Source organism: Prionailurus viverrinus, chromosome B4 (assembly GCF_022837055.1).
Source record: "Prionailurus viverrinus isolate Anna chromosome B4, UM_Priviv_1.0, whole genome shotgun sequence".
NCBI classification, from domain to species: Eukaryota; Metazoa; Chordata; class Mammalia; order Carnivora; family Felidae; genus Prionailurus; species Prionailurus viverrinus.
In genome coordinates this window covers 17358673-17384573 of record NC_062567.1, presented here as the reverse complement: position 1 = coordinate 17384573, position 25901 = coordinate 17358673, and the positions used below count along the sequence as shown (strand labels likewise).

Here is a 25901-nt window from a genome sequence, read left to right as displayed (position 1 = left end):
ATGTTGGACCCTACATACATTTGCATAAATGTTCTTCTGTAATGTTTACCCTTCACAGAAGACTCTTGATAACATTTGAAGAGTATGTGTTAATGATAACCTGTAACCATAATTCTTTCCACATTAAGGATGAACTGCTTAGTAGAAAAAAGAGAGAAAAGAAAAAAAAGACAGGCGGCAAGAGTGTGGATGTGTCAAAACTTGGTGCCTCCGAAAAAAATGAAAGGTGGGTGCATATAAAAACATTGTGTAATTTGAAACTGTTTTAAAGCGTCTTTAATATGATCCAACTTCATATGAATAGTCATTTCAGATTTGCTAACATTTACATCTGTAGTAGGTTTATAAAAGATTAGTAATGTGCCATAGTTTATGAGACAAATCCTAATCTTAGGCAAAAGTTCTACAGGTTTTTTTCCCCTTGTAAAGTGTAAACATATATTTAAGTAATCAAACCCCCGAATGTTTGTCATTTGAAATTTTTATACTGAACTTTAGAAATAAAGTATTCCTAGAAGAACCTGTCACTTTAATGTTTAGCTCAAAAGTGACAATATGCAGAAAGGCAGTGATATGCAGTACACTCAAAAAGATACCATTTCTAGTATCGATTCATAAAAAGAAATAAAGGGTTTAAATAGTTCACACAGCAGGGCAGGAACTGGATCAATGTGAGATGGAGATCAGAGACTATTCTGCCTGTCTTCTGTTCTGATGACATCAGTGAGTAATGCTTCAGTGAACTGCAAATGACATTAATTTTTATGTATTGGTTTGTTTATGCTACAGTCTTCATATCTGCTTGTCAGCACTTGGGAACACTCTGATGGTGCTTAGTCTTTTATAGCTCAAGTAATCATAAGGTTTAAGAATTCATTTTACAGAACTGACGAAAAGTCCAGGTTAGAAAGAGAGCTTTTGTTTCTTTATAACTTGTTTAGGAGTCTCCTTCCCCAAAATCTTAGCCTGGCTTTTCTTAATTGCTATGCATATTGCACTTGTTGTAACTAATGTATTTCGTGATAGAATACATCAAATGTAGTGATAACCGTCATAAATATTTCATTGAAAAATTTCTTCGTACTTTTGTGGGAATAGCCATTCATAATAGAATTCATGATCTTTATAGAAATATTTGTTTCCCAACTTTCTATATTTTACTTCTTTGTTTCTGTTTTTGTTTTTTTTCCCTTTTAGATTAGTGATGAAACCACAGTGGCATGATTTGCTTCCATGCAAGCTGGGAATTTGGTTTTGCCTTACGCTAAAAGCATTGCCTCATCTAATCCAGGTAGAGTGTACCTCTTTCATATAATATTAGATGCTTTCACTTTAATTATTCATGAAATAATTTATGCCCATGTCTGCTATCCGAGTACTGATAGACAATGGATGTTTTATAATACTGATTGAATTGATATAAGTATAAACCTAGTTAGAATAGTTCTAAACTTATGTAGGTGTTTATCCCTATAACTGTCTCTTGCATTGCTTTTAGAACAACTTAGAATTCTAAGACATAGAAAAAGAAAAAAAAATACAATCGTTAGGTATAAGAGCAATAAAAATTTAAGTCACTGTAATCATTTAAGGTGTATCCAGAAAAAAAAAAAGAACAGGACTCAAATAGCCTGTCACCTGTTATTTTAACAGCATTTAAGTACACAGTGGGGGGGGGGGGGGGAACACATGAACATTTGCATAATTATGCAAAAATATATATTGCTTTCCATTTTATTTGCAACTTTAAGAGGAGTGAGATATTTTGTCTTACATTGGCAATCAGTTTCTGTTGCTAGTAGGTCTCGATCAAACAATAGAATGTGGGTATATATAATTTCTATGGCAATTTCTCGCATTTTTTAAAAAAATTCAGCATACCAAAGCATAGTTTATTAAATTATTGCTTTGCTAATTTTAATTATTACATCTGGTTAGAAAATTCCGAACACATAAACATAACATTTAAAAATATATGTAATAGTTTGGGTGTAAAAATTTCGACGTTCTTTTAAGTTGTAATTTTGGGTAGGAAATGTTTCATTTCAGAAAATAAATGTTTAGAAAAAACAAGAGAGCCAGATGATTCCCACCCAGTTCTACCCGCTTCTTTTCACATAGCAGAGCTGTTTTTCCTAATCATTTAAGGAAATGAATGACTCCAACTTCTGCATTTTATCCTTTTTTCCTCTTAAAACAAAAATTTTATGTTAGAAGGGAAAATGAAATAAAAATCACTAGTGTGTTTCTTTGTGGTCGTTCAAAATTATTTACCAATTCTTCCATCAAAATAGTTCATCTTAATAGTTATTGCTTGCAGAATCATCTATTTTGTTTATAGTTAATAGAGAAAATTGGAGTATTTTGGTAATTTAAAAGCTTTTGTTTATAAGTTATTTAGCATATTATCTTGTTTATTTGCGTAAAAACCCACAATCCTTGTATGCTGTGTATGTAAGTCTTAATAAGAGAGAGAGGTAAAGTATATTTGTCATACCAGTATCTATGTGAGACGATGTAACCAAAAAATATTTCAGGACATGTATTTTCTTATGTTTTTTAAGAGTGACATTTTGTTTTGTTTTGTTTTGTTTTGTTTTGTTTTGTTTTGTTTTGTTTTAGAATCTGCAATAGGCAAGCCAGAGTGTAGATACATTTTACAGTCATGAGGCAGAGTAAATTGAGTATCACATAAAATGTCAGTCTGAAACACTTCTTTGTAATTGTAAGCCAAGTCATTTGAAACAGTGTTTATTTGGTAAAATTACCATAAATCCAGGTTAGTATGCAGAGCAGTTTGCAAAACTAGAACCAATATATTAAGATGGCTTAGATTTATAAGGTGTTATTTTAAATTATCTGCCTGCAGAGTCTGTAACTAACAGATTATGTTGCCTTGCCATAAATTTTTTAAAAGTTACAAAAATTAGAAATTTTACAAAAAATATTTAGTCTCTTTAGAAACTCTGCTTTCTTAAACTGTTGGATCAGTATGAGTTTTAAAGTTTTTACTTACTTGGTTGTACCTGTTGCTTTCAGTTTTGAGACACTAAGCATTAGGTTTTTAAAACCTTTGTAAATCTGACTTTTAAATTTTGTTCTAATTATTTCTTTCTGATAATTTCATTCCAAGAAGAAAAATAAGACAATGTTCCTTTTTTTTTTTAAACAAATACTTGGTATTTTAATTCTGTTTTGAGGATTAAGATTTGTTTTTTCATGTTCACTAACAAAATAATGTATATAGTAGACTGATAGAAGCTGTAAAAGTGAAAGTATTACAGATGGGTCAACATAGAAAGCATCAGCAAAGCAATACTGAATAGTTGCTATTAGGATTAGATTTGTGTCTGCTTTTTTTCTTTTTTTTCTTCAGTCTACTGTAACTCTGTATTAATCTATCATCCATAAAATTGTGTAATGTGAGTACATATGCCTTCTTCACAACGCTGAAGTTCTGATGTGATACTTCTATGAGGTCTTCAATAAGATATTTGTGAAATTTAGAAGAAGCCCTCCTTACCTGAAGCAATGTAAACTGGTAATTGGTACAGTGGTCAAAAAAGAGCCCTACTAGAGCTCTAAGTATACAAAATGATGCATATGACCTCAAACATTTTAAGCATGTACTTTACATTTATTTATTTGTTGACCACTCTTGTGATACAGGGCCATCGTTTTATTTTTTCTTGCATATACTGTCTCTATAATTTTGGTTTCTCTAAGGACAAACTTCCAGTTGATTTCTTAAAGAAGAGTTAAATGAGACTCTTGCCAAACAATGTAATTGTATAATCCTTACAGAGTTTTATGATTTCCCCTGGTCTTTCATAATTGACTAACTTATATCTAGTTAACAGCATTTTTAGCAACTCTTTCATTGAGCTTTCTGAAGCATCCACTTGGTTTTCATAGAAACAACTCTCTTTTTTTCTATTCACTTTTCATTTTTTAATATAGTATTTAAATTGAATCATATAATTACATAACAATTATCACTGACAGATTTAAGAGCTAACACATCTAGCTCCTATAGGCATGCGGTAAGTTAGTTAAGCAGATGTCCGTTAAGAGAATTTTACTTCTGTGTGTGAATCCCTTGAATTTTATGAAACTCATTAAAACTGATCTGCAAGTATTCTGCGTAAGTATGTAGCTATTTGGATATGAAGAAGGGTCCAAACTAAAAGTGGGAGATTCAGAGACTTCCAGCAAGTGGCCTTTACACTAGTCAGGTCTGTACTCAAATTTTGTCCTTGTCATATCAACAGCTCTCCGTCTCCAACTTCTTCCTGTGAATACCCATTCCTTTATTGTACTTCTTCCACATAAATGGTTATCCAGTAGGAGTTGGAAAATGACAGTTCTAGATAATGGGAAAATTACAATAATTGGTATATTAGAAGAATGAGACAAAAGAACTAAAACCTATTATACTTGACACATATAAAATATTTGATAATGTTAAATTAATGTCAGACACTTCCCAGATTGGAAAATATCCAGGGAAAGGCGTATGGGCATAACTGTGTTTAGCAAAATGTATGCCTCATATCATTCACGCACCCACGTATGCAGAAAAGTAAAAAGTCAAATGAAAAACCAAGGTAAAAAATGTGGAGTGTTTGTAAATTGACGAGAAGGAAGGTTAATGTGTGCATAGGGTGAGGAGAGAACATTAGAGAAGAGTAACATGCATGACTATATGCAGAGAAGTTGGGGAAACTTGAGAAAATGTGTCTTAGTACAGAAAGCAAGTAGAATGATCAACAGAAGACATGGAATATGAATTCGAATATAATAGAGAACTGGGACCGTATCAAGAGAGGCACTGTATGCTTGGAGCTTAGAATTTAATTTTAACATCGAAAGTTTAGCCCTAGTGACACTTGCGTCTTACCAGCCTGTTTCTCTTCTCATGGTAGTTTTGAAGGGAATACACATTCTCTTGGAATATGACTAAGCCAGTCATCTGTGTTAGCTAATTTCAGCCTATAATGCCCAGAAATTTTTCTAGCCTCCAAAATGCCCTTTTTGGATATTTTTTGATTTATCATATATATTCTGAAACATATTCATAACCATGAAAATAGCAGACAATTGACAAAATATACTATGTGCATATTTCCAGTTTAACCCTTATAACTTAGTTAATTTTTGTTATTGCCTGTCTTTGTTGGAGTCTTATATATTTGGGCCCATAAAAATTTAGGTTGGTAGTACCATTTGATTTCTCATATATAAAATCAGTAAGTGCCAAATATTCTAAGTAATTACCAGTCTAAATTATGGTTTATTCATAGTTCTCTACACTGCCTTTTTGTTGTTGTTGTTCTCTGTACTTTCTAAGATAAAAATGGTCTTAGGCACTGAGAATTTATTTGCTTGATAGTTTGTTTGATTCTGAGGGAATTCACCAAATTTCTCTCTACCTGCTATATTACATTTCTCAGTTACATAATTTATAAAACCTAAAACTCCTTTATGTGTGCACTGCCCACAGTTGTAAATTTTTCCCATTGTTAAGTCCCAGCCCCATCTTTTCTCACTACCAAGCTGATCTTATGTGAACACAGTTAAACTAAGAATTATTGTAGGAAATTTCCAGCACGCATAGCCCTACCCCCATCAGGATTCATAGATTGCCCAGGAGCAGTGTCTGAAAAAATAGAGGAATCTTCTCTATAATGCTGTGGCTTTTACCTTAAAAAATCAAAAGTTACCTAAGAGAGTAAAGGGAATATTCTAGTTTACGGAACTATCTGTAAATGGAGGCATCCTCCCTCCCAAGAAGCTTCTCCCATGGAAACTACAACTGTGGACAAGCCTGGAGGTCACCTCTGTACAGTCAGGGCCCTTCCTTTCTAGCCCCTTTGCTTCTGCTTGCTGGGACTCTGTCAGAAACCAAATAAACAAAACATTCACAGCTAATTAGCAGCAGAAAAAAGCTCCTAAAAGGCTTTGAGGCAATTGTAGCAAGCTGAGTTGCCTGTTCTACTCAGAGTTAAACACAGATTCTCCAAGGGATGGAAAAGCTTACTTTTAGTACTCTAAGAACTTTAAAAAAAACTTTACAAACATACTTTATGTAGGGAGTATGCAAACAAATGAAAAGGGATGGAAAAGAGCGTCTGAATTTCTGTAAGGCTGAAACTCTACTGCTACAGAAGGGCAGAGAGAGAAAGGAAAATTGGAAAGACCTCACAACAGAAGACAAAGATTCCATTCCTTCTGTCCTCTGAAAGGGGAACGAACATAACATGGAAGTACTTGGAGGTCCGAAGATAGAATATAAAGTGGAGTTTTGTAGGTTATTGCTAGATGTAGAAAAGATTTAAAAAAACACAAAATGTTAGGTACAATGTTAGAGATATATAGTCTCATAGATTCCATATTTTATAGATAAAAAGTAGTTAAGACTTAGCTTGGTGAGGCAGTTTGCTCAAAGTGACATGACTAGTGAATGGTAGAAATGAAACTTAAAGCAGATGACAATAAGTATTAAAATATGAGAAATATAAAAGCTGAGGAAGATAACTTTTCCCAATAGTGGAATAACTAGAAGGATAGCTACTCTACAGCAAATGAATAAGCTCTCTACTCTTACAAGTCCCTATCAGAGTATTTAGGCTGATTATAATTATTGTAAAGTTATAGGATTCTTGCATTGAGTTGGGGCTGAATACATGACTTCTCTAGTCTCTTCTGTTTCTTAGCCCAAGTGGAAAAAGTAGCTGTTAGGCCTTACATCTTGAATACCACTGACTGAGGGAGAGGAAGGCATAGCTTCTCAGTTTTTATCTTATTTTTATTTTATTAATGTTTGTGAATTCAGTGTTTGTACAAAACTTTGGACTCTTATTTAAAGTCTACAATATAGGGGGCGCCTTGGTGGCTCAGTTAGGCCTTGACTCTTGATTTCGGCTCAGGTCATGATCTCACGGTTTGTGAGATCAAAGTCTGCGTCGGGCTCTGTGCTTAAAGCACGGAGCCTGCTTGGGATTCTCTCTCCTTCTCTCTCTGCTCTCCGCCCCCCCCCCCCCCGCCGCCCCCCTTAGGTTTGCTGTCTCTCTTTCTCTCTCTCAAAATAAAGTTTTAAAAAAAATGAAAAAAATCTTTTCAAAGCCTACAATTTATATTTTTCCCATGCTCTTCATTGTAATTTTATTACACATTATGTGTAACTCTGAGATTATAGTATAAGCCAATGGGAGAACAAATCTTGACATAAATACTTTGTGGGCAGATTTTCAGAAATGTACTTACGCTCTTTCCCTATGTTGAAGTTTATATGTAAGCTTCAAACCAGAGATTTGTGCTGTCAGACCGTCAAAGAAGTGGTACATCCTTCATCTCTTTTGTAGCTACCTGTCCTCAGAGCTCTTCCATGTTCCTTATTCCCATTAGGACAGGTGATGGGTAGCATTTCGCTGCTTATACCACTCTAGATCAACTCCCTTCTTTCCTACGTTTCCTTCAGTCATTTAATATTTTGAAGGTTATTTTTTTTAAGAGGAAATGTTTATTTATTTGGAGAGAGAGAGAGATTAGGGGAGGGGCAGAGAGAGAATCCCAAGTAGTCTCTATGCCATCAGCACAGAGCTGGGATGGAGAAGTAAAAGAAAACCAAAACATGGCAAATAGTACCAGCTCAGCATGTTATTTTATCACTTAAATGCAATATGTCAGTAATATTAAAAGCTTTTGGTATGGATATTCTCCATCTCATAACTCGCTTATCTTGGAGGTAGTATCTCCAAGGCTTATATGAATGGTCATTATCATTAGGAAGTCCTTCCTGATTAGGCCAGTTGAAAACTTCCCATTGTATATTCTCTGTGCTAACTTCTAACTTCATAGCACTTATTATTTATATTATAATAAGGATAGATTGATATACTATGGCAAGGTACAGATCATCCTGAAATTCCAGTGGCTTAACATATTTCTAGCTTATACCACTTGTCTGTCACTTCTTGGTAGGAAAGAGGGCATTCTGCTCTAACTAGTCATTCAGGGACTCAGAACAAGGACGTCTTTACCATCTTCCAGCTGTATGATCTGGAACATGTGGCCTCCTTCCTCACTATGGCAAGAGTATCGCACAGGCTTTTTGGTGCCTTCGCTTGAAGGTGACACATGATATTTCCATCCACAGCCCATCCAGAACTAGTCCCATGACCCCACCTAATCTCAAGAGGATAAGGAAATGTGGGGAAACAGAATGTTGGGTGAGCTTCATTCTGTTTTCAAGCAATTCATTCAACAAGTATTTATTGAGTGCTTACTATATACCAGCTACTCTTCTAGGCCCTAGAAATAAAAAAAAATTTTTTTTTGAGGCAAAAATCCCTATTCTCATAGGTTATTTTCCAAATTTGGGGTCATTCAGTTATTTTAACATCTGCCTTAAAGACAAGTGCTTGTCTTTTCCTGTAATCTCCATATATCCCAACAAGGTACAGCACATATAATAGTGGTTCAATAAATAAGCATAAGTTAATATAACTAAGGTCTTATTGTGCAAGGACCATGCTCTACAATTACATACAAAGAAAACTCATAACATGTAAATTCTTTAAGTTGGCTGTACTTCTGCAATGTAAGATCAGGTCCCTGCTTGATATATATGTAGATAAGCTTTGAGCCCTTCAAAAAATTTTGTTAAGTACCGGGAGAGTGGCTTCTAAACTAAAAACTTTTGCTCATGTTCCGTTCATTGATGATTATGCTATAAGCTCATTGCCGATAGGAACTCTTGTTTGGAACCCTGTAAATCGCATAGTTTTAATACAGTCTTAACAGAGCTAAACCTAGGCAGTCCAGAGCCCTGATTGATTAAAGTAAGCCTTCATTCATTCATTGAGTATTTATTAAGCTTCTGTTATGTTTCGGGCAATGTCCACAAAGATGGATAAGAAGTTTACTTAGAAATTCAAATTTTTTGTGTATAAGTAAACTGAGCTTATTTTGCTTGGACTCAAAATGAGACTTTATGTTTCTTTTCTCTACTTGACAATTATATTGATGTGAATTAGTCACTCAGGAAGAATGGGAGGGGGCAATGTTTCAAAACAACTACTCATTTTTTTTTATTAAAAAAATTTTTTTTGCTGTTTCTGGCACAAATAAAGACACAGAGATAAACAGAACAGAATAGAAAACCCAGAAATGGACCTAAAACTACATGGTCAAATAATCTTTGACAAAGCAGAAAAGAATGTCCAAAGGGAATAAAAACAGTCTCTTTAAAAAATGGTGCTGGGAAAACTGGAAAGCAACATGCAAAAGAATGAAACTGGACCGCTTTTAATGCGACTGGACCACTTTTTAAACCATACACAAAAGTAAATGCAAAAGGGATGAAAAACCTAAATGTGATAAAGGAAACCATCAATATCCTACAAGAGAACACAGGTAACAATCTCTTTGACATCAGCCATACTAGATATGTCTCCTGGGTCAAGGGAAAGAAAAGCAAGAAAAGAGAGAAGAGAAGAGAAGAGAAGAGAAGAGAAGAGAAGAGAAGAGAAGAGAAGACAAGAGAAGAGAAGAGAAGAGAAGAGAAGAGAAGAGAAGAGAAGAGAAAGGAAGGAAAGGAGGGAGGGAGGGAGGGAAGGAAGAAAGAAAAAGAAACAGAGAGGGGCAGGGAGGAAGGAAGGAAGGCAAGCAGGCAGGCAACTATTGGGACTTCACCCAGATGAAAATCTTCTTCACAGTGAGTAAAATGAAATAATAAAATTAAAAGGCAACATTTAGAGTGTGAGAAGATATTTGCAAATAACATATCTGACAAAGGGTTAATATCCAAAATATATAAAGAACTTATAAAACTCAACACTCAAAAGACAAATAATCCAGTTAAAAAATGGGAAGAAGACATGAACTGACATTTTTCCAAAGAAAGCATACAAATGGCTAACAGTATATGAAATGATGCTCAAAATCACTCATCATCATGGAAATGCAAATCAAAACTACAATGAGATTCACCTCACACTTGTCAGAATGGCTAAATTTAACAACACAAGAAATAACAGATGTTGGGGAGGACGAAGAAAATAGGGAACCACCTTACACTGTTGGTACAAATGCAAACTGGTGCAGCTTCTCTGTAAAACAATATGGAGGTTCCTCAAAAAGTTAAAAAGAGAATACTATCCCACAACTGAACGTTTGCACTACTAGGTATTAACTCGATACAAAAATGGCAATTAAAAGGGAAACATGCACCCCATTATTTATAGCAACATTGTCAACACTAGCCAAATTTTGAAAAGAGCCCAAATGTCCATTGACTGATGAATGGATTAAAGAAGAGGTACTGCGTATATATCGCTTCTTGGCCTTTTGGCCAAGATCAAGTGAAAGAAGAGGTAGCATATATGTGCAATTGAATGTTACTCAGCCACAAAAAAAGAACAAAATCTTGCCTTTTGCAATTGCAAAATTGCATTTTGTTGATGGAGCTAGAGACTATTATCATAAGCAAAGTAATTCAGAAATAGAAAGACAAATACCATATGATTTCATGCATCTGTGGAATTTAAGAAATGAAACAGATGGGGGCGCCTGGGTGGCTCAGTCGGTTAAGCATCCGACTTCAGCTCAGGTCACGATCTCGCGGTCCGTGAGTTGGAGCCCCGCATCGGGCTCTGGGGTGATGGCTCAGAGCCTGGAGCCTGCTTCCGATTCTGTGTCTCCCTCTCTCTCTGCCCCTCCCCCGTTCATGCTCTGTCTCTGTCTCAAAAATAAATAAAACATTAAAAAAAAATTAAAAAAAAAAAAGAAATGAAACAGATGAACATAGGAGGAAAAATAAAATAGAGAGGAAACCATAAAACAGACTCTTAACTATGGAGAACAAACTGAGGGCTGCTGGAAGGGAAGTGGGCAGGGGGATGGGTTAAAATGCTGGTGGGTATGGGGCGCCTGGGTGGCTCAGTCCGTTAAGCGGCCGACTTTGGCTCAGGTCATGATCTCGCGGTCCGTGAGTTCAAGCCCCGCGTCGGGCTCTGTGCTGACAGCTCAGAGCCTGGAGCCTGTTTCAGATTCTGTGTCTCCCTCTCTCTGACCCTCCCCCATTCATGCTCTGTCTCTGTCTCAAAAATAAATAAACGTTAAAAAAATTTTTTTTTAAATGCTGGTGGGTATTAAGGAGGGCACTTGTTGTGATGAGCATTGGCTGTTATATGTAAGTCATAAATCAGTAAATTCTACTCCTGAAAGAAATATTATGCAATATGTTAACTAACTGGAAGTCAAATAATAACTTGAAACAAACTAACTAAAAAAAAATTTGTTTTTGATTTCAGAACAACTACTCTCATTCAACCCCTTTGACTATGTGATTCTCACTTAGAATATACCTTAAATAATAGCCATAGGTCTCTTCTTGAATATTACCTTTGAGATCAGTCTCTTTCATTTTAAGGTAATTTTAGTTATTAGAAAGCTCTTCTTTCTATTTATCCAAAATCAAAACTTCCATCTCTAGAATACACCATTCTCTCCTATAATGACCCTTAAGATACTCTATGATAGTTATCAGGTTATCTCTAATCTGATCTCCACCCCCTTTTAAGAAATAATTTCAAGCTTCCCTACCATGTGATCACTTTCCTTTTAAAGTGTTCCAGTTTGTCAGTGTACCTTAATGTGTGGTACACCAAACTGCACACAAGGAGGGTTGGAGTGGTGTAGGGTGTTGAATGCAGTAGAGTTCTTTGAGATCATAGGTTTCTTACAGAAGTGAGCCTTTCTGGAGTAGGCATATTATTATGGTTTACAAGTACAAGTACGATATGACAAGAAAAAGGATGAGGAACATTTAAATAAATGCTTAGAAACGGAGCAAAAGAAGGAACAGATTCTTGGCCTAGAACAAACCGTGAGTGCAATTGGGGAATGTGTTAAAACTCTTGGAATTAGGTGAAGTAGGGTAAAGTGAGTGAGTGCATAATGATCCTCAGATAAGTGTGATTTGGGGGTCAAATGGGTAATTTCAAAGAGGAATTTTTAGTGGAATTCTGTACTGTAGCAGGAAGCAGAAACACGAACAGAGAAATATTCAAGTTTGGTAGAACCACGAGGAAGAGGCTGCTATTCACCAAGTAAAAGATTTTTGTTTTGAGAGGGTGCAGGTGAAGAAAGCCTCATAAGCAAGAAGTTATAGGATTCTGCGGGAGTTTTGGTGAGGTCTGAAGCAGAAAAACTCACTTTTTGTGGTAGAGAATAAGGCTTTGGTAAAATAAGTAATAATAAAAATAGGTAACATAGAGGGCCTGTGTGCAAGATGTTATTCTGCGTGTTTGATACATGTATCAGCACTTCAGTCTTCCCAGTAGCTCTGTGATCGTCCCCGTTTATGAATGAGATAATTCACACAACGCTGAGTGAAGTAATTTGCTGAATCCTATTTAGGCTGAAAGAAGGCAGAGCTGAGACCTTAATTCAAGTCATGTCTGGCTCCAAAATCTGTCCTAGTAATCACTGTATTTTCCCTCACTATACTGTACTATGATGTTTGATTTCAACCTACCTTCTTTCACATCTCATAGATAACTTATCTGTGCCCCTTTTTCTTGTATGGTGCCACCTTTCCTGCTCCCTTCAAGGGTCCAGTGCTATCCTGACCTTTTCCCTACTATTAAAAACTACTGCCTGGGGGCGCCTGAGTGGCTCAGTCGGTTAAGTGTCCGACTTCAGCTCAGGTCATGATCTCAAGGTTTGCGGGTTCTAGCCCTGCGTCGGGCTCTGTGCTGACAGCTCAGAGCCTGGAGCCTGGTTCGGATTCTGTGTCTCCCTCTCTCTCTGCCTCTCCCCAGCTTGCATTCTCACTCTCTCTCTCAAAAGTAAATAAACATTTAAAAAAATTTTTTTTAATAAATAAAAAATAAAAACTACTGCCCGGAAAGAAGGTAATAAACTCATTCATTCATTCATTCACGTCATGGAACAAATGACTGATGTGGCTTAAAGAAAATAAGAGTATTCCAGGGCTGAGGTTTTTTTAGGGGTGCAGGGAATGTTAAGGGGCTATAAATCCTTAACCCCAAATCCTGTTGCATTTTAAAGTATATATGGACTGGGAGGATGAGTATGTTGGATTCATGACTTTCTGTACCCTTCAAGTTATACCATTATTTCGCTGACCCAGGGCTTGTGGAGTCCTGGTAGAAATGAGGTAGGAACATGAAAATGAGAATGGGAGAATAAGAGATACATCTTTATTATACTGATCCAGTGATTTTAGGAATGCCTATTATTTACCTAATTCATCGTCAGATGGAAGAGTTCTGATATAAGCCCAAGAGATACAGACTCTAAGAAAAGCTTTAACTCTTCTTGGACGGTCACAGATGAAAAGAGAAAATTCCATTCTAGGGTTTAAGTGTTCATGCATTTCCATTTGAATCAAGATAGAGCTTTTGTTCCTGTATTTCCTTCAAAAATAAACCCTCTCAGATGAGTCTATGATGTATCTGCCCTAGGAATCTTAAAATCTGGGAATGTTACCCTAGAGTTAATCCTTGATAGCTCTCTTTTTCCTATTCCACACCAAGCCCTTTCATTTCTTCCTTTACAAGATTTCTCATATATTTTGACCTAGTTCAGTTCAATGAATATTTATTGTGTACCTGTTTTATACCAGATTCTGTGCTCTGGGCACACAAGTACCCCGTCTCAGATTTCCCATTTTCTAGGAGAGAATATAGCATGATACAAGCAATCCTAGAAGTGTGCTTAAACACAGAAGCGGTATACAGGAGAGAATTCCTCTGCCAGGGAAGGTCAGAAAGCCTTGCAAAAGGAGGTGATGCTTGAATAGTTTTCAGGGATGAATAGTAGGAGTTCATCAAAATAATGGCAGGGGAGCAAAATATTCTAGTTAGTGGGCAAAGGGTATGCAAAGACTTAAAAGCACAATGTGGCCTGGCAGTTACAAGTAGTATTGCTGCGTGATGAATGAAGTTGAAGCCAAGAGGTAGTGGAAAATTACCTGTTCTGTTTTTCTCATTGTCAGGATCTTCATACGCTTAGAGCATCAATTTGTTGATCTCCACGTTTGTGATTATTGTAGGCCTGATCTTTTTTCAGCACTCTGCTAGAGTCTTGCCTGTGTGCCACTCCTTGACACTTGAGCCACTGTATTTGGACACCTAAGTGTGTCCTCAGTCCTCAAGCCTCCATGACAGGAACTGATCTCTAAGTGTGGTGGAAGGAGGAATGACATCTTCACTTGTATTGACAGGGTCAGCTAGGTTTCTTAATCAGATTTGCATGTGAGAATTTTGACAATCTTTTGAGGTGAAGGGATGAATATGAAAATAGTGCTTTGTTAGTCACAGTGACATAACTTACTGTGCCCATTTAGCTTAATTCAGCGAGTGTGTCTTCTCTTTGTCCATGGAGTAGCCCAACGTTGAGAACACAAACAGTGGTAGAAAACAGGAAGAGGAGTCCTCCCTTCCATGTCTGAGAGAAGAAACTCTCCTTAGATTTATACTCACGCAGGTTCTGGCCTTAATAAATAAGCTCTCTGAGAGAGAAAAATCGGGGAGAAACATTTATTGTTTCTTGTGTTCGTCATACAATTTAAAACCATAAACTGAAAGGAAGACAATACACGGCTTTAAAATGAAGTTGTGCGTGACGTAGTATCAAAGCAAACCGATCTTTATGTTAATTTCTTTGTAACTTCTTTTTTAAGGATGCCGGGGAGTTTTATGCTAAATATAAAGAAACAAGATTGAAGAAAAAGGAAGATGCACTGAGTCGGGCTGAACTTGAAACACTTCAAAGTGAGTTTTAAACATTGTCTTCTTACTGTCTTAACAATATCACATAAGACTGATTATTTAAATTTGGATTTTCCTTTAAAGTCAAAAGTAATTAAATTTTCTGTGCTTTCATTACCATTCTCTAAGAGCAGTTATTAGATGTGGAAAGTACTATATTAGTTATTGCTGAACCACCCATAGTTCAGTATCAGAGGGGGGATAAAATCCACATGAAGTCATATAGTTTGTCAAATCTAGGAAGCATCCCAAATCAAGGAAGTCCTAACATACCCCAGTGTTGTAATTGTCACTGATATTTAGTGCCATTTCTGTCCAGTTGGTCATTCAACTTGCTGTAAAACAGTATCAACTCAGAAACCTGAAAATAGCAATGACTTTTGTTTTGAAAGTCTTTGCTTCATCATTAGTCGATGTATTATTATACAACATGAAAACCCTGGACTAAATTATCGGTGTGTTGAAGTCTTCTATTGAACACTAAAGGCAGTACTTGCTGATTTTAGGAAAAGTTAAACATACAATTAAAGAAGGCATTTCTCCAGCCCTGGTCTTTTTGTCTCATTTTGACAGATCTGCATCTTTCCCACATATATCCCCTCCTCCCTTTACTTTGCTTTATTTTTTTTAAGTTTATTTATTGGGGTACCTGGGTGGCCCAGCCAGTTAAGCATGCGACTTTGGCTCAGGTCATGATCTTGCAGTTTGTGGGTTCGAGGCCCTGATTGGGCTCTGTGCTGACAGCTCAGAGCCTGGAGCCTGCTTCAGATTCTCTGTCTCACTGTCTCTTTGCCCCTTCCCTGCTTGCTCTCTCTCTCTCTCTTTTTCAAAAATAAATAAACATTTAAAAATTTAGCTTACTTATTTTGAGAGAGAGAGAGAGAGAGAATGCACGCACATGAGAGAGAGAGAATCCCAAGCAGGTTCCACACTGTCTGCATGGAGTCCAACCGTGGGACTCCAACTCACGAACCATGAAATCTTGACCTGAGCCAAAATCAAGAATTGGAGGCTTAACCGACTGAGCCAAAGGCAGCAGTGTGATGTCCGACTTTGCTTCTGGAGTCACGTCTTTCTTTGACTGTAACTGGGAAAAGTTTCTGCTTTTAAGGGCCCATGTGATTAGACTGGGCAAATTTGGGTAATTCGGGATAGTCTCCCTTTTCAGGGTGCTCAATCTTAATCATATCTGCAAAATCCCTTTTGCCATCTAAGGTAAAATGTTGCCAGACTCCGGGAATAGAATGTGGACATCTTCAAGGGTCCGTTTTTCTCCCTACCACAATCCTTCAGGTGTCTGGGCAGCTTTAGAACAGGGGCTGTTTCTTTTTTATCTTTATGTCTGCAGAATTAACTACAGTGTCCTGGCGCACAGTAAATGGATATATTGGATGAATATATGAATTAATGTCATGCCATGAATATTAATGAGCACCTATCCTGTATAGAACTCTGTTTTAAGGAGCACATAATTTAACTTATAAAGTTTCAGGGTACTTGGGTGGCTCAGTCCATTAAGAGTCAGTCTGACTCTCAGTTTCGGCTCAGGTCCTGATCTCACGGTTTCATGAGTTCGAGCCCCGCTTCAGTCAGTGCAGAGCCTGCTTGTGGTTCTGTCTCTCTCTCTCTCTCTCTCTCTCTTTCTCTCTCTCTCTCTCTCTCTCTCTCTCTGCCCCTTCCCTGCGCATGCTGTCTCTGTCTCTCTCAAAGTAAATAAACTTAAATAAATAAACTCAACAACTCTACATACTATGTAATTTTCAAGCCAAGGATATCAAAAAGTAGATTTCTGTTAAGAAAGAGTTTAGGATGATAGAAGATTACATATAAAGATAAGCGTTGGGGAGAAAGAGTGGGCAAATGACTATTATTGTTATATTAAAAATATTGAAACAAGTTTGTTATAGTAATTGTTGAGAAGTTTTATTTACGGTGAGTAAATCAATAAAAGTCTAAATGTAATATTTAGAGTCAATGTGAATATACATTTTATAGCTTTCATAAGCACAGCTTATTTTTATGTAGCTTTTGTAACAAACCACTTACTTGTTATAATTTTGGCATATATATTAGAACTCTGTAATAATAATTTGTTAAGTTTATACACTAAAACTTGGAAAATAGGAGTTAGACATAAAATATGTATGACAATGTAAGATATTTTATCACAATGTAAAAATTCCTTGTTTGTGACCATTTTCCCAAAGTCACTTGAAGATTTTTGTTCTAAGAGTTTGATGGAGGTTTTTAAGCACATTAATAATTCAGGGTTTTTTTTGTTATTGTCTAATAAAAAGATGATGTAAAGAAACACATGTTCGAATACATAAATATATGACAACTCTGTTTGCTAGTAAAAATACGTAGTAATCTTTTAAATATTTGAAAATTCATCATGAGCTTATCAGTTATTGAAACTCAAAATGGAAACAGCACTACCAGAAAGCATATTAAAAACCGTATTTATACCAGCCATGAGTAATAAGACTTCTCATGCTCATGTTTTTGGTATCAGTGGTATATTAGGGAAAGGTCATGGTATCAACATTAAGAATGTTAAAGTACAGTCACATTATTAATAATGTCAGAAACTGTCATGTATTTTTTAATGTAGTCTCTAATGGTTACATGCAAAGAATCTTTTAATTAATTTTGTTAACTTCATTACAGTGTTCTGCATTGTATACTTTAGAATTAATATATAAAGGCCCCAAATCCCCCAGTGTGCATTTCATTTGCCCCTATCCTTCTTAATTTTAAAGACCATCATTGGAGTACTGAGTTCATAATAACATTTCCATCTGCTTAATTGAGTAAATGCTTCTCATGTAGATTAGCAGTAGCTATTTTATGCTGCCTGTTTTTCATGACCTAATTGCTAATCTGCCCTCAAGAAATCTGCTCTACTGCTGAGATTGTGCAGTACCCTCGGAGGGCCAGACCGTAAGGTGTGGTGGTCTCATTAAAACAGTGTGTTAGAACGGGAAATACGGAAAGGACAATTTCTTAAAAATAAACATCATTGTTCTGGGAGTCTATGCAGAAGATGTGATATCTGTTTGGAAAACTAGAGGCCCTTATGTATTTATTTATTTATTTATTTATTTATTTATTTATTACAAGCTTAATCAATTTTTATGTTTTATATTTCAATACGTTCAATATTTATACATATGACTTTTTCATTGTTAATGATATTTTTATACATTCTCTAATTATATGAGTTTTCTTCTAAGTCAATAGATGCAAATTCTAAGTACTATAATGAAACAGCTCATATCATGAACGGGAAAAATGAGTTATTTTATAAATAAATTGGCTCTAAAGGTGAAAATTTGAATAGACAAAATTGGGGGAGGAAGAATAGAAGTAAAACTTAATATTTCCCTTATCTTTTTCTCCGTACCTTATATGATGTCAAACAGAAACAAAATCAAGTAATCAAAGCCTTACAGTCAAGTACTTTTTTGGCTGCAGATATGATAGTTCCAGACATGAATTATATTTTCTCCTAGTTTTGTGGTCCCCATTGCACACCCCAGTGATGGACCTAAGTACAGCGAGAAGGTGGAGGACTTTTTAGGGGGACAGGATGAGAAAACATTCACCTTCCCTAGGGTAAAGGGAGACTGGCCTTTAGAAAACTCAGGTTCGTGAAGAAATGAGATGCTAGTGCTGATTTAAGGGGTTGGTTGTGAGGAGGACAAAGGAGATAGGGTAGAGGTAACTCCAATTTAGGTTAGCACATTTACCCTGTGGTAATACAGTGTGCTCGTGGGTGGGAGAACACTGTCAGAGATAACCTAGGAAAAAGCATATTCCAGTCAGTAGCTCCAGTACGTTTGGAAACATGACCAAACAGAAACTCTGTACCTTAACTTAGGAATTGTGTTATATAGTAAAACCTAATAGGAGCCCCGGTCCCAAGAGTTTATATGTAGGCAGAGAATATCTAAAGAACAGTATTATTTCGTAGGTACTTTGCTCAAGTAACAACGCAGTGTGGATTTTTTCAATCATACAGCTCAAATGTAAATTTACAATTCCTTCAATATTTCAAATTCTATGTGGTGTAGGCTTTAGTATAATGCCGTCTTAACACAATCTTAGTTTTCCCACTGAAATGATTTTAAAACCTGTTTATCCAACTGAATATGTAAACATTTATGGCTTTAGATTAAATTTGAACTAAAATTTTAACAATTAATTTACTTAATTTGGAACTAAAAGTATACTTCTTAATATTATGCTTTTTATAAAATAATGTGTCCATGTATAAGCTTCATGCAGGAAGGTATTTTTGTCTGTCTTGTTTACAGCTGTAACCCCAGAGCCTAGAACAATGCCAGATATATGATAGGTAACTCAGGAAATACTTGTCAAATGGGTTAATGAAATACTTACTGTATTGTTCTTTTCTATTTCACACTTGTTAAAAGAATTTATTAAAACTTTTCAGTAACATTTTTGACAAGAAGATCTTTGTAATCAGTAAATCAGTAAAACTGCTTTTTGAGTGATCAACACAGCTTATTTATTAACACAGCTTATTAACAGAGTATATCCTCTTTATTTCCGTGTATAATGAAATATGGTCCCGTGTATGGTGCTGACGCTGGAAACTTTATCCCAAGCCACAAGTACCTAGCCACTTAATATTAGGATTTTTTTTTTCCTTTCTTCATGATTGCTACAATAAAACCACTGTATTGTTTCTTTTTTTTCCCTAGTATTTTTTATTATGGTAAAACACACCTAACAAAATCTACCATCTTAACCATTTTTAAGTATACAGTTCAGTGGTATTAAGTATGTGCATAACGTTGTGCAGCCATCACCCCATTCATCTCCCATAGCTCTTTTCCTCTTGTAAAACTGAAAGTCTGTACCCTTTAGACGGTAACTCCCTAGTCTCACCTCCCCACAGCCCCTGACAACCACCATTCCACTTTCCGTCTCTGTGATTTTGACTACTCTAAGTTTCTCCTGTAAGGCTGATCACATAGTATTTTCTTTTGTGACTGGCTTATTTCACTTAGCATGAAGTCCTCAAGGTTTATCCATGTTGCGGCATGTGTCAGAATTTCCTTCCTTTCTAAGGCTGGATAAATAATATACCATTCTATGTGTATGCCACATTTTGCTTATCCTTTCAAATTTCTGTCAAGGGTTACTTGGGTTGATTTCACTTCTTAGCTACTGTGACTAATTCTTCTATGAACGTGGGTATACAAATAACTCTGAGTCCCTGGTTTCAGTTCTTTTGGGGGTATACACGGAGGTAGAATTGCTGGATCATATGATAATTCTATTTTTAATTTTTTGAGGAACCAACATACTGTTTTCCATAGCAGCTATACCATTTTCTATTCCCACTGACAGTGCACAGGGGTTCCATTTTTGCCACATCTTTGCCAGCACCGATTTTGTTTTGTTTTGTTTTGTTTTTTTATTGTAGCCATCTTGATGGGTGTTTCTTTAAAGAAATAGGTATTCAGTGGGGTGCTTGGGTGGCTCAGTCGGTTGAGCGGCCGACTTTGGCTCAGGTCATGATCTCACAGTTCGTGAGTTCAAGCCCCGCGTCGGGCTCTGTGCTGACAGCTCAGAGCTTGGAGCCTGCTTCGGATTCTGTGTCTCCCTCTCTCTCTGCCCCTAACCCACTCGCATTCTGTCTCTGTCTCTCTCAAAAATAAAAAAAGAAACCATTAAAAAAAAAAAAAGAAATATCTATTCAATACCAAGTTTGAATTGGATTGATTTTGTTAAGTTTTAGGAGTTCTCTATATATTCTGGCTATTATCCCTTATGAGATATATGATTTGTAAATATATTCTCCTATTTTGTGGGTTACCTTTTTACTCAGTTGACATTGTCTTTTGATGCACACAATTTTTTCATGAAATCTAATTTGTCTATTTTTTCTTTTGTTGTCTGTGCCTTTGTTGTCATATCAAAGCAATCATTTGCCAAATCCAGTGTCTTAAAGCTTTTGCCCTGTATTTCCTTCAGAGTTTTATAGTTTAAGGTCTAGCATTTAGGTCTTTGATCCATTCGGACTTCACTTCATAGTGGGTAAGGGTCCAATTTCATTATTTTTTATGTGGATATCTAGTTTTCACTTGTCGAATTATTGCTTTTTTATTTAACTTTTTACTTTGAAGTCATTATACATTTATAGGAAGTTGCAAAAGTAGTGTAGAGAAGGTCCCATGTACCCTCCTAAAAACCGGGAACTTGACCTTGATATGAAGTGTGTGTGTAGTTCTCTATCATTTTATCACATACGTGTATTTATGTAACCACCATCCCAATCAGCCACTACCCCTTTATGATCACACCCATCTCCTCTGGTTCCCCCATTATCCCTAATATCTGGCAACTACTAATCTATTTTTTATCTCTGTTTGTCATTTTGACTATATGATTTAGAGAATGTGATTTGGAGAATCATACAATATTTGACTTTTTGAGATTGGCTTTTTCACTCAGCATAATACTCTTGAGATCCATTGAAGTTGTTCCATGTATCAGTAGTTCGTCCCGGTTTATTCCGGGTATGGCTGTACCACAATTTGTTGAACTTTTCACCAGTATAGGACATTTTGGTTGCTTCCGGTTTTTGACTGTTACAAATAAGGCTACTGTGAATAGTCAGGTGTACATTTTTGGGTGAACCTAGTTTTTATCCGGGATAAATGACCAGAAGTGCGATTGCTGGGTGATAGGTTTATGTTTAGAGTTCAAAGAAACTGCCAAATTATTTTCCAGAGTATATATTTATATTTATATATATAAATATAAATATATATATTTATATATATAAATATAAATATATATTTATATTTATATATAAATATATATTTATATTTATATAAAGAGTATATTTATATTGATAGAAAGAGTATATTTATATTTATATTTATATTTATATTTTTTTTTACCATTGAGTTTGAGACTCCTTTATATAATCTATATATGACTCATTTTCAGATAGGTGGTTTACAAATGTTTTCTTCCAATCTGTAGCTTGTCTTTCATTTTCTTAATAGTTATTCACAGATCAGGTTTTTAATTCTGATGAGGTCCAATTTATTGTTGCTATTTTCTGTGGATTATGCTTTTTATGTTATTTTTAAAAACTCTTCACTGAGCCCTATTCTAAAACTGTTATCCCATGTTTTCTTCTAAATTTTTTTTAATTTTATGTTTTACATTTAAATCTATGATCCATTTTGAGTTAATTTTTTGTAAGGTGTGAGGTTTAGGTTAAAGTTTTATTTTTTATTTTTTGCCTATGGATAGCCAGTTTTTCTGGCACTATTTTTAAATTTAAATTAAATTAAATTTTTTTGGAGAGAGTGCGTGCATGCAAATGTGCAAGTGGGAGAGGGGCAGAGGGAGAGAGGGAGAGAGTCTTAAGCAGTCTCCATGCTCAGCTCAGAGCTTGATGTGGATTTGATCCCATGACCCTGTGATCAGGAGCTGAGCCAAAATCGAAAGTCAGACGCTCATCCAACTGAGCCACCCAGGCACCCCTCTTTTTTTTTTTTAGGTCAACTAGGGTGATTCTTCCCACTTTCCTATCCTTTTTCAAAATGTTTTAGCCAATCTAGTTCGTTTGCCTTTATATATAAATTTTAGAATAATCACCTGTGTATCCGCAAAAAATCTTGCTGAAACTCTAGGGATTATGTTAAACTTGTATATCAATTTGGAGAGAAGTGGATATTAACTATCTGGAGTCCTTTAATCTCTGGCTACTTATATCTTCTTTGATTTCTTTCTTAAGTGTTTTGTAGATTTTAGTATACAAATCTTTGTTAGATTTATATCTAAATGTTTTTCTTTTTGAGTGATTATACATGGTATTGGGTTTTTAATTTCACTTTCCATGTGTTCACTGCAGGTAAAGAAATGCAGTTGATTTTTTCTTTAATTTTTTCTAAGGTTATTTATTTTTGAGAGAGAGAGAGAGAGTGAGAGTGAGAGAGAGAGCACACACATGGGAGGGGAGAGAGAGAATCCCAAGCAGGCTCCATGCTGTCAGCACAGAGCCTGAAACGGGGCTTGATCTCATACATGTGAGATCATGACCTGAGCTAAAACCAAGAGTCAGAGTCTCAACTGACTGAGCCACCCAGATGCCCAAAATGCAGTTAATTTTTATATTTAATTATGTATCTTGCAACCTTGCTAGATTTACTTGTTAATTATAGAAGTTTTTATATAGGTTCCTTGAATTTTCGGTATGGACAATCATGTCATATGACAATAGGGATAGTTTCATTTCTTCCTTTTCAATCTATATGCATTTTATTATCTTTTCATTTCTTATTTTGCTAGCTAGAACTTTCAAAACTATGTTGAACAAGAGTGGTGTGAGAGGACATCCTTCCTTTATTTCCAAACTTGGGTGGAAAGCATTTAGTGTTTTACCATTAATTATGTAAACTGTAGGGGTTTTTTGTTAGATCCTTTATGTGAAGTTGAGGAAGTCTCCCTCTATTCCAAATTTTCAGAGTTTTTTTTTATCATGACTAGAGGTTGACTTTTGTTAATTTTTTGTATCACTTAAGATGATCTTGTGATATTTCTTTACTTGTTAATTTGGTGTATTATAGTGATTGAGTTTTGAATATTGAGCTAGACTTGCATCCCTGCAGTAAATATCATATAATCTTGGTATATAATTCTTTTCATATATTGCCAAATTCTATTTGCTAATATTTTGCTAAAGATTTTTGCATCCATATGAGAGATTTTGGTCTATAGTTTTCTTTTTGTACTGTCTTTGTGTGTTTTGGTATCAGAGTAGTACTAACATCTAAGGAATTGGAAGCGTTCTCCTATTTTCAGAAAGAGACTGTATTTAATTGGTGTTAATACTGTAAACATATGGTAGAATTCCCTGGTGAGACCATTTAATATTGGCCTATTTTGGGAGTTTTTAAATTACAAGTTAAATTTATTTTGTAATTACAAGGCTATTCAAATATCTATTTTATATATCTATTTTATGGGGAGTTGCAGTGGTTTGCATTTTTCAATCAATTGGTCAGTTCCACCTAAATTGTCAAATTTATGTGTGCACTGTTGTTTTTAAAACTAATTTACTATCCTTTTGATGTCTGCATGTCCTGTAGTGATTTCTCCTGTTTCAGTGTTAATATTGGTAACTTTTTTTCTTCGTCAGTTTTGCCAGATGTTTGTCAATTTTATTGATCTTTTCAAAGAACTAGTTCTTTGTTTCATTGATTTTTATCTATTGCTTTTGTTTTCTATTTCATTTATTTCTGTTCTTAATTTTATTGTTTTCTTCCATCTGCTTGATCTTGTTTTGGTTTTGTTTGCTTTTGATATGGAAGCTTAGATTATGGTCTTGAGGCTTTTCATCTTATCTAATGTAAACTTTTAGTGCTTAAAATTCCACTCTCAGCACTGTTTTGTCTGTGTCCCACCTATTTTGATACATTATATTTTCATTTGATTCAGTTCAGTATTTTTTTTTTTCCTTGAGACTTCTTCTTTGATACCTGGATTGTTTTAGGGATGTTATTTAGTTTCCAAGTGTTTGGGAATTTTCCAGTTATTTTTCTGTTATTGATTTTTAGTTCGGTTACATTGTTGTCAGAAAACCCATTCTGGGGGTGCCTGGGTGGCTCAGTCGGTTGAGTGGCTGACTTTGGCTCAGGTCATAATTTCACGGTCCGTGAGTTCGAGCCCTGTGTTGGGCTCTGTGCTGACAGCTCAGAGCCTGGAGCCTGTTTCAGATTGTGTCTCCCTCTCTCTGACCCTCCCCTGTTCATGCTCTGTCTCTCCCTGTCTCAAAAAAAAAAAAAAAAAAAAAAAAAAGTTGTTAGGAAAAAAAAAAAGAAAACCCATTCTGTATGATCTCAATTCATTTAAATTTGTTGAGATGTGTTTTATGGCCCAAGATATGGTCTAGCTACGTATATATTCCATGGGCATTTGAAAAGAACATATATTCTCCTGTTGTTTAATGGAGTGTTATTCTCCCAAAAGTCCCCAAGGCTCTGCTCTTTTTATTTATTTTTTTGTTTATTTTCTCTGTTTTTCAGATTAGGCAATTTCTATTATTCTGTCTTCAATTTAACTGATTACTTTCTCTGTTCCATTTTTCTGTTGAAAACATTTTTTTATTTTAGTTAGCATATTTTCAGTTCTGATATTTCTACTTGGTTGTTCTGTATGTCTTCTGGGTATTTGTTGTTGACTTTTTATTTCATTTGTTTTGAGGATGTTCATTATTACGTGTCAAACCATTTTTATATGCCTTCTCTAAAATCCCAGTCGGATCCTTTGGATGTCTTTTTCATCTTGTTGATTATATTTTTCATTCAAGTTGAGATATTCTTGGTTCTTGGTTTGATGAGGGATTTTTTTTTTAATTAAAACTTGGACATTTTGTCTATTACGTTATAGTTCTTAGAATCTTGTTTAAGTATACCACCTTACCTGATGTTCTATGGCAATGCTGTAGCTGAGGTGAGGAAGGGGAGAGTTGCTGCCCTGTTACACTCAGGTAGGGGTGGAAGTCCATGGCCTGTTTTATAGCTGCAGGAGAGGGTGGTTGTGGATCTTCCTAGGGTTGGCCAGGTGTGGGTGTCCTCCCTTACCAGTAGGCTGCCTGTAAGAACACTCCACTAATATCCCCTTGCTGGCATAGGTAAGCAGGCCTACTTACAGCTCCCCACCTGGCCTTTGCTGACATTGTGGAGTGTTGGTCTCTTTACTGCTGGGCAGTTGTGAAAGCCCTAACTCTCCTGTAGGCTTTCTCTGAAGCCACCCTGAAAGCAATGGGGAGGGATGCCTCATAGATACCCTACCCCCGGGTAGCTATGGAAGCCCAGGCTACCCCTACCCCTGCCATTGACTTTACAGGAGGAAGGGGTAGGAAAGAAAGTCTGGCTTCCTACACAGTCTTCTCCCACATCACCCTGGTAGGGAGATTGGGGTGCCTTATTATAGCCTCACAGTGACAGAAGTCTAGGCTTCCCATCAGCCTTTGCTGGCAAGGAGAAGAGGTTGGCCACAATTTTGTCTTTTGTTTGCTTGAAGTAAATCAGTTATTATCTAAAC

General features: G+C 35.8%; 1 protein-coding gene across 1 annotated transcript in view; it reads left to right on the top strand.

Annotated features, from left to right (window-relative positions):
* DNAJC1 (DnaJ heat shock protein family (Hsp40) member C1) overlaps positions 1-25901 on the top strand; it is a 226776-nt gene that overhangs the window by 83260 nt on the left and 117615 nt on the right. Inside the window, exons 5-7 of the mRNA XM_047866500.1 lie at positions 129-226; positions 1198-1291; positions 14714-14804. Coding sequence (XP_047722456.1) covers positions 129-226; positions 1198-1291; positions 14714-14804 — 283 coding nt within the window. The remainder of the gene's footprint in view (positions 1-128; positions 227-1197; positions 1292-14713; positions 14805-25901) is intronic.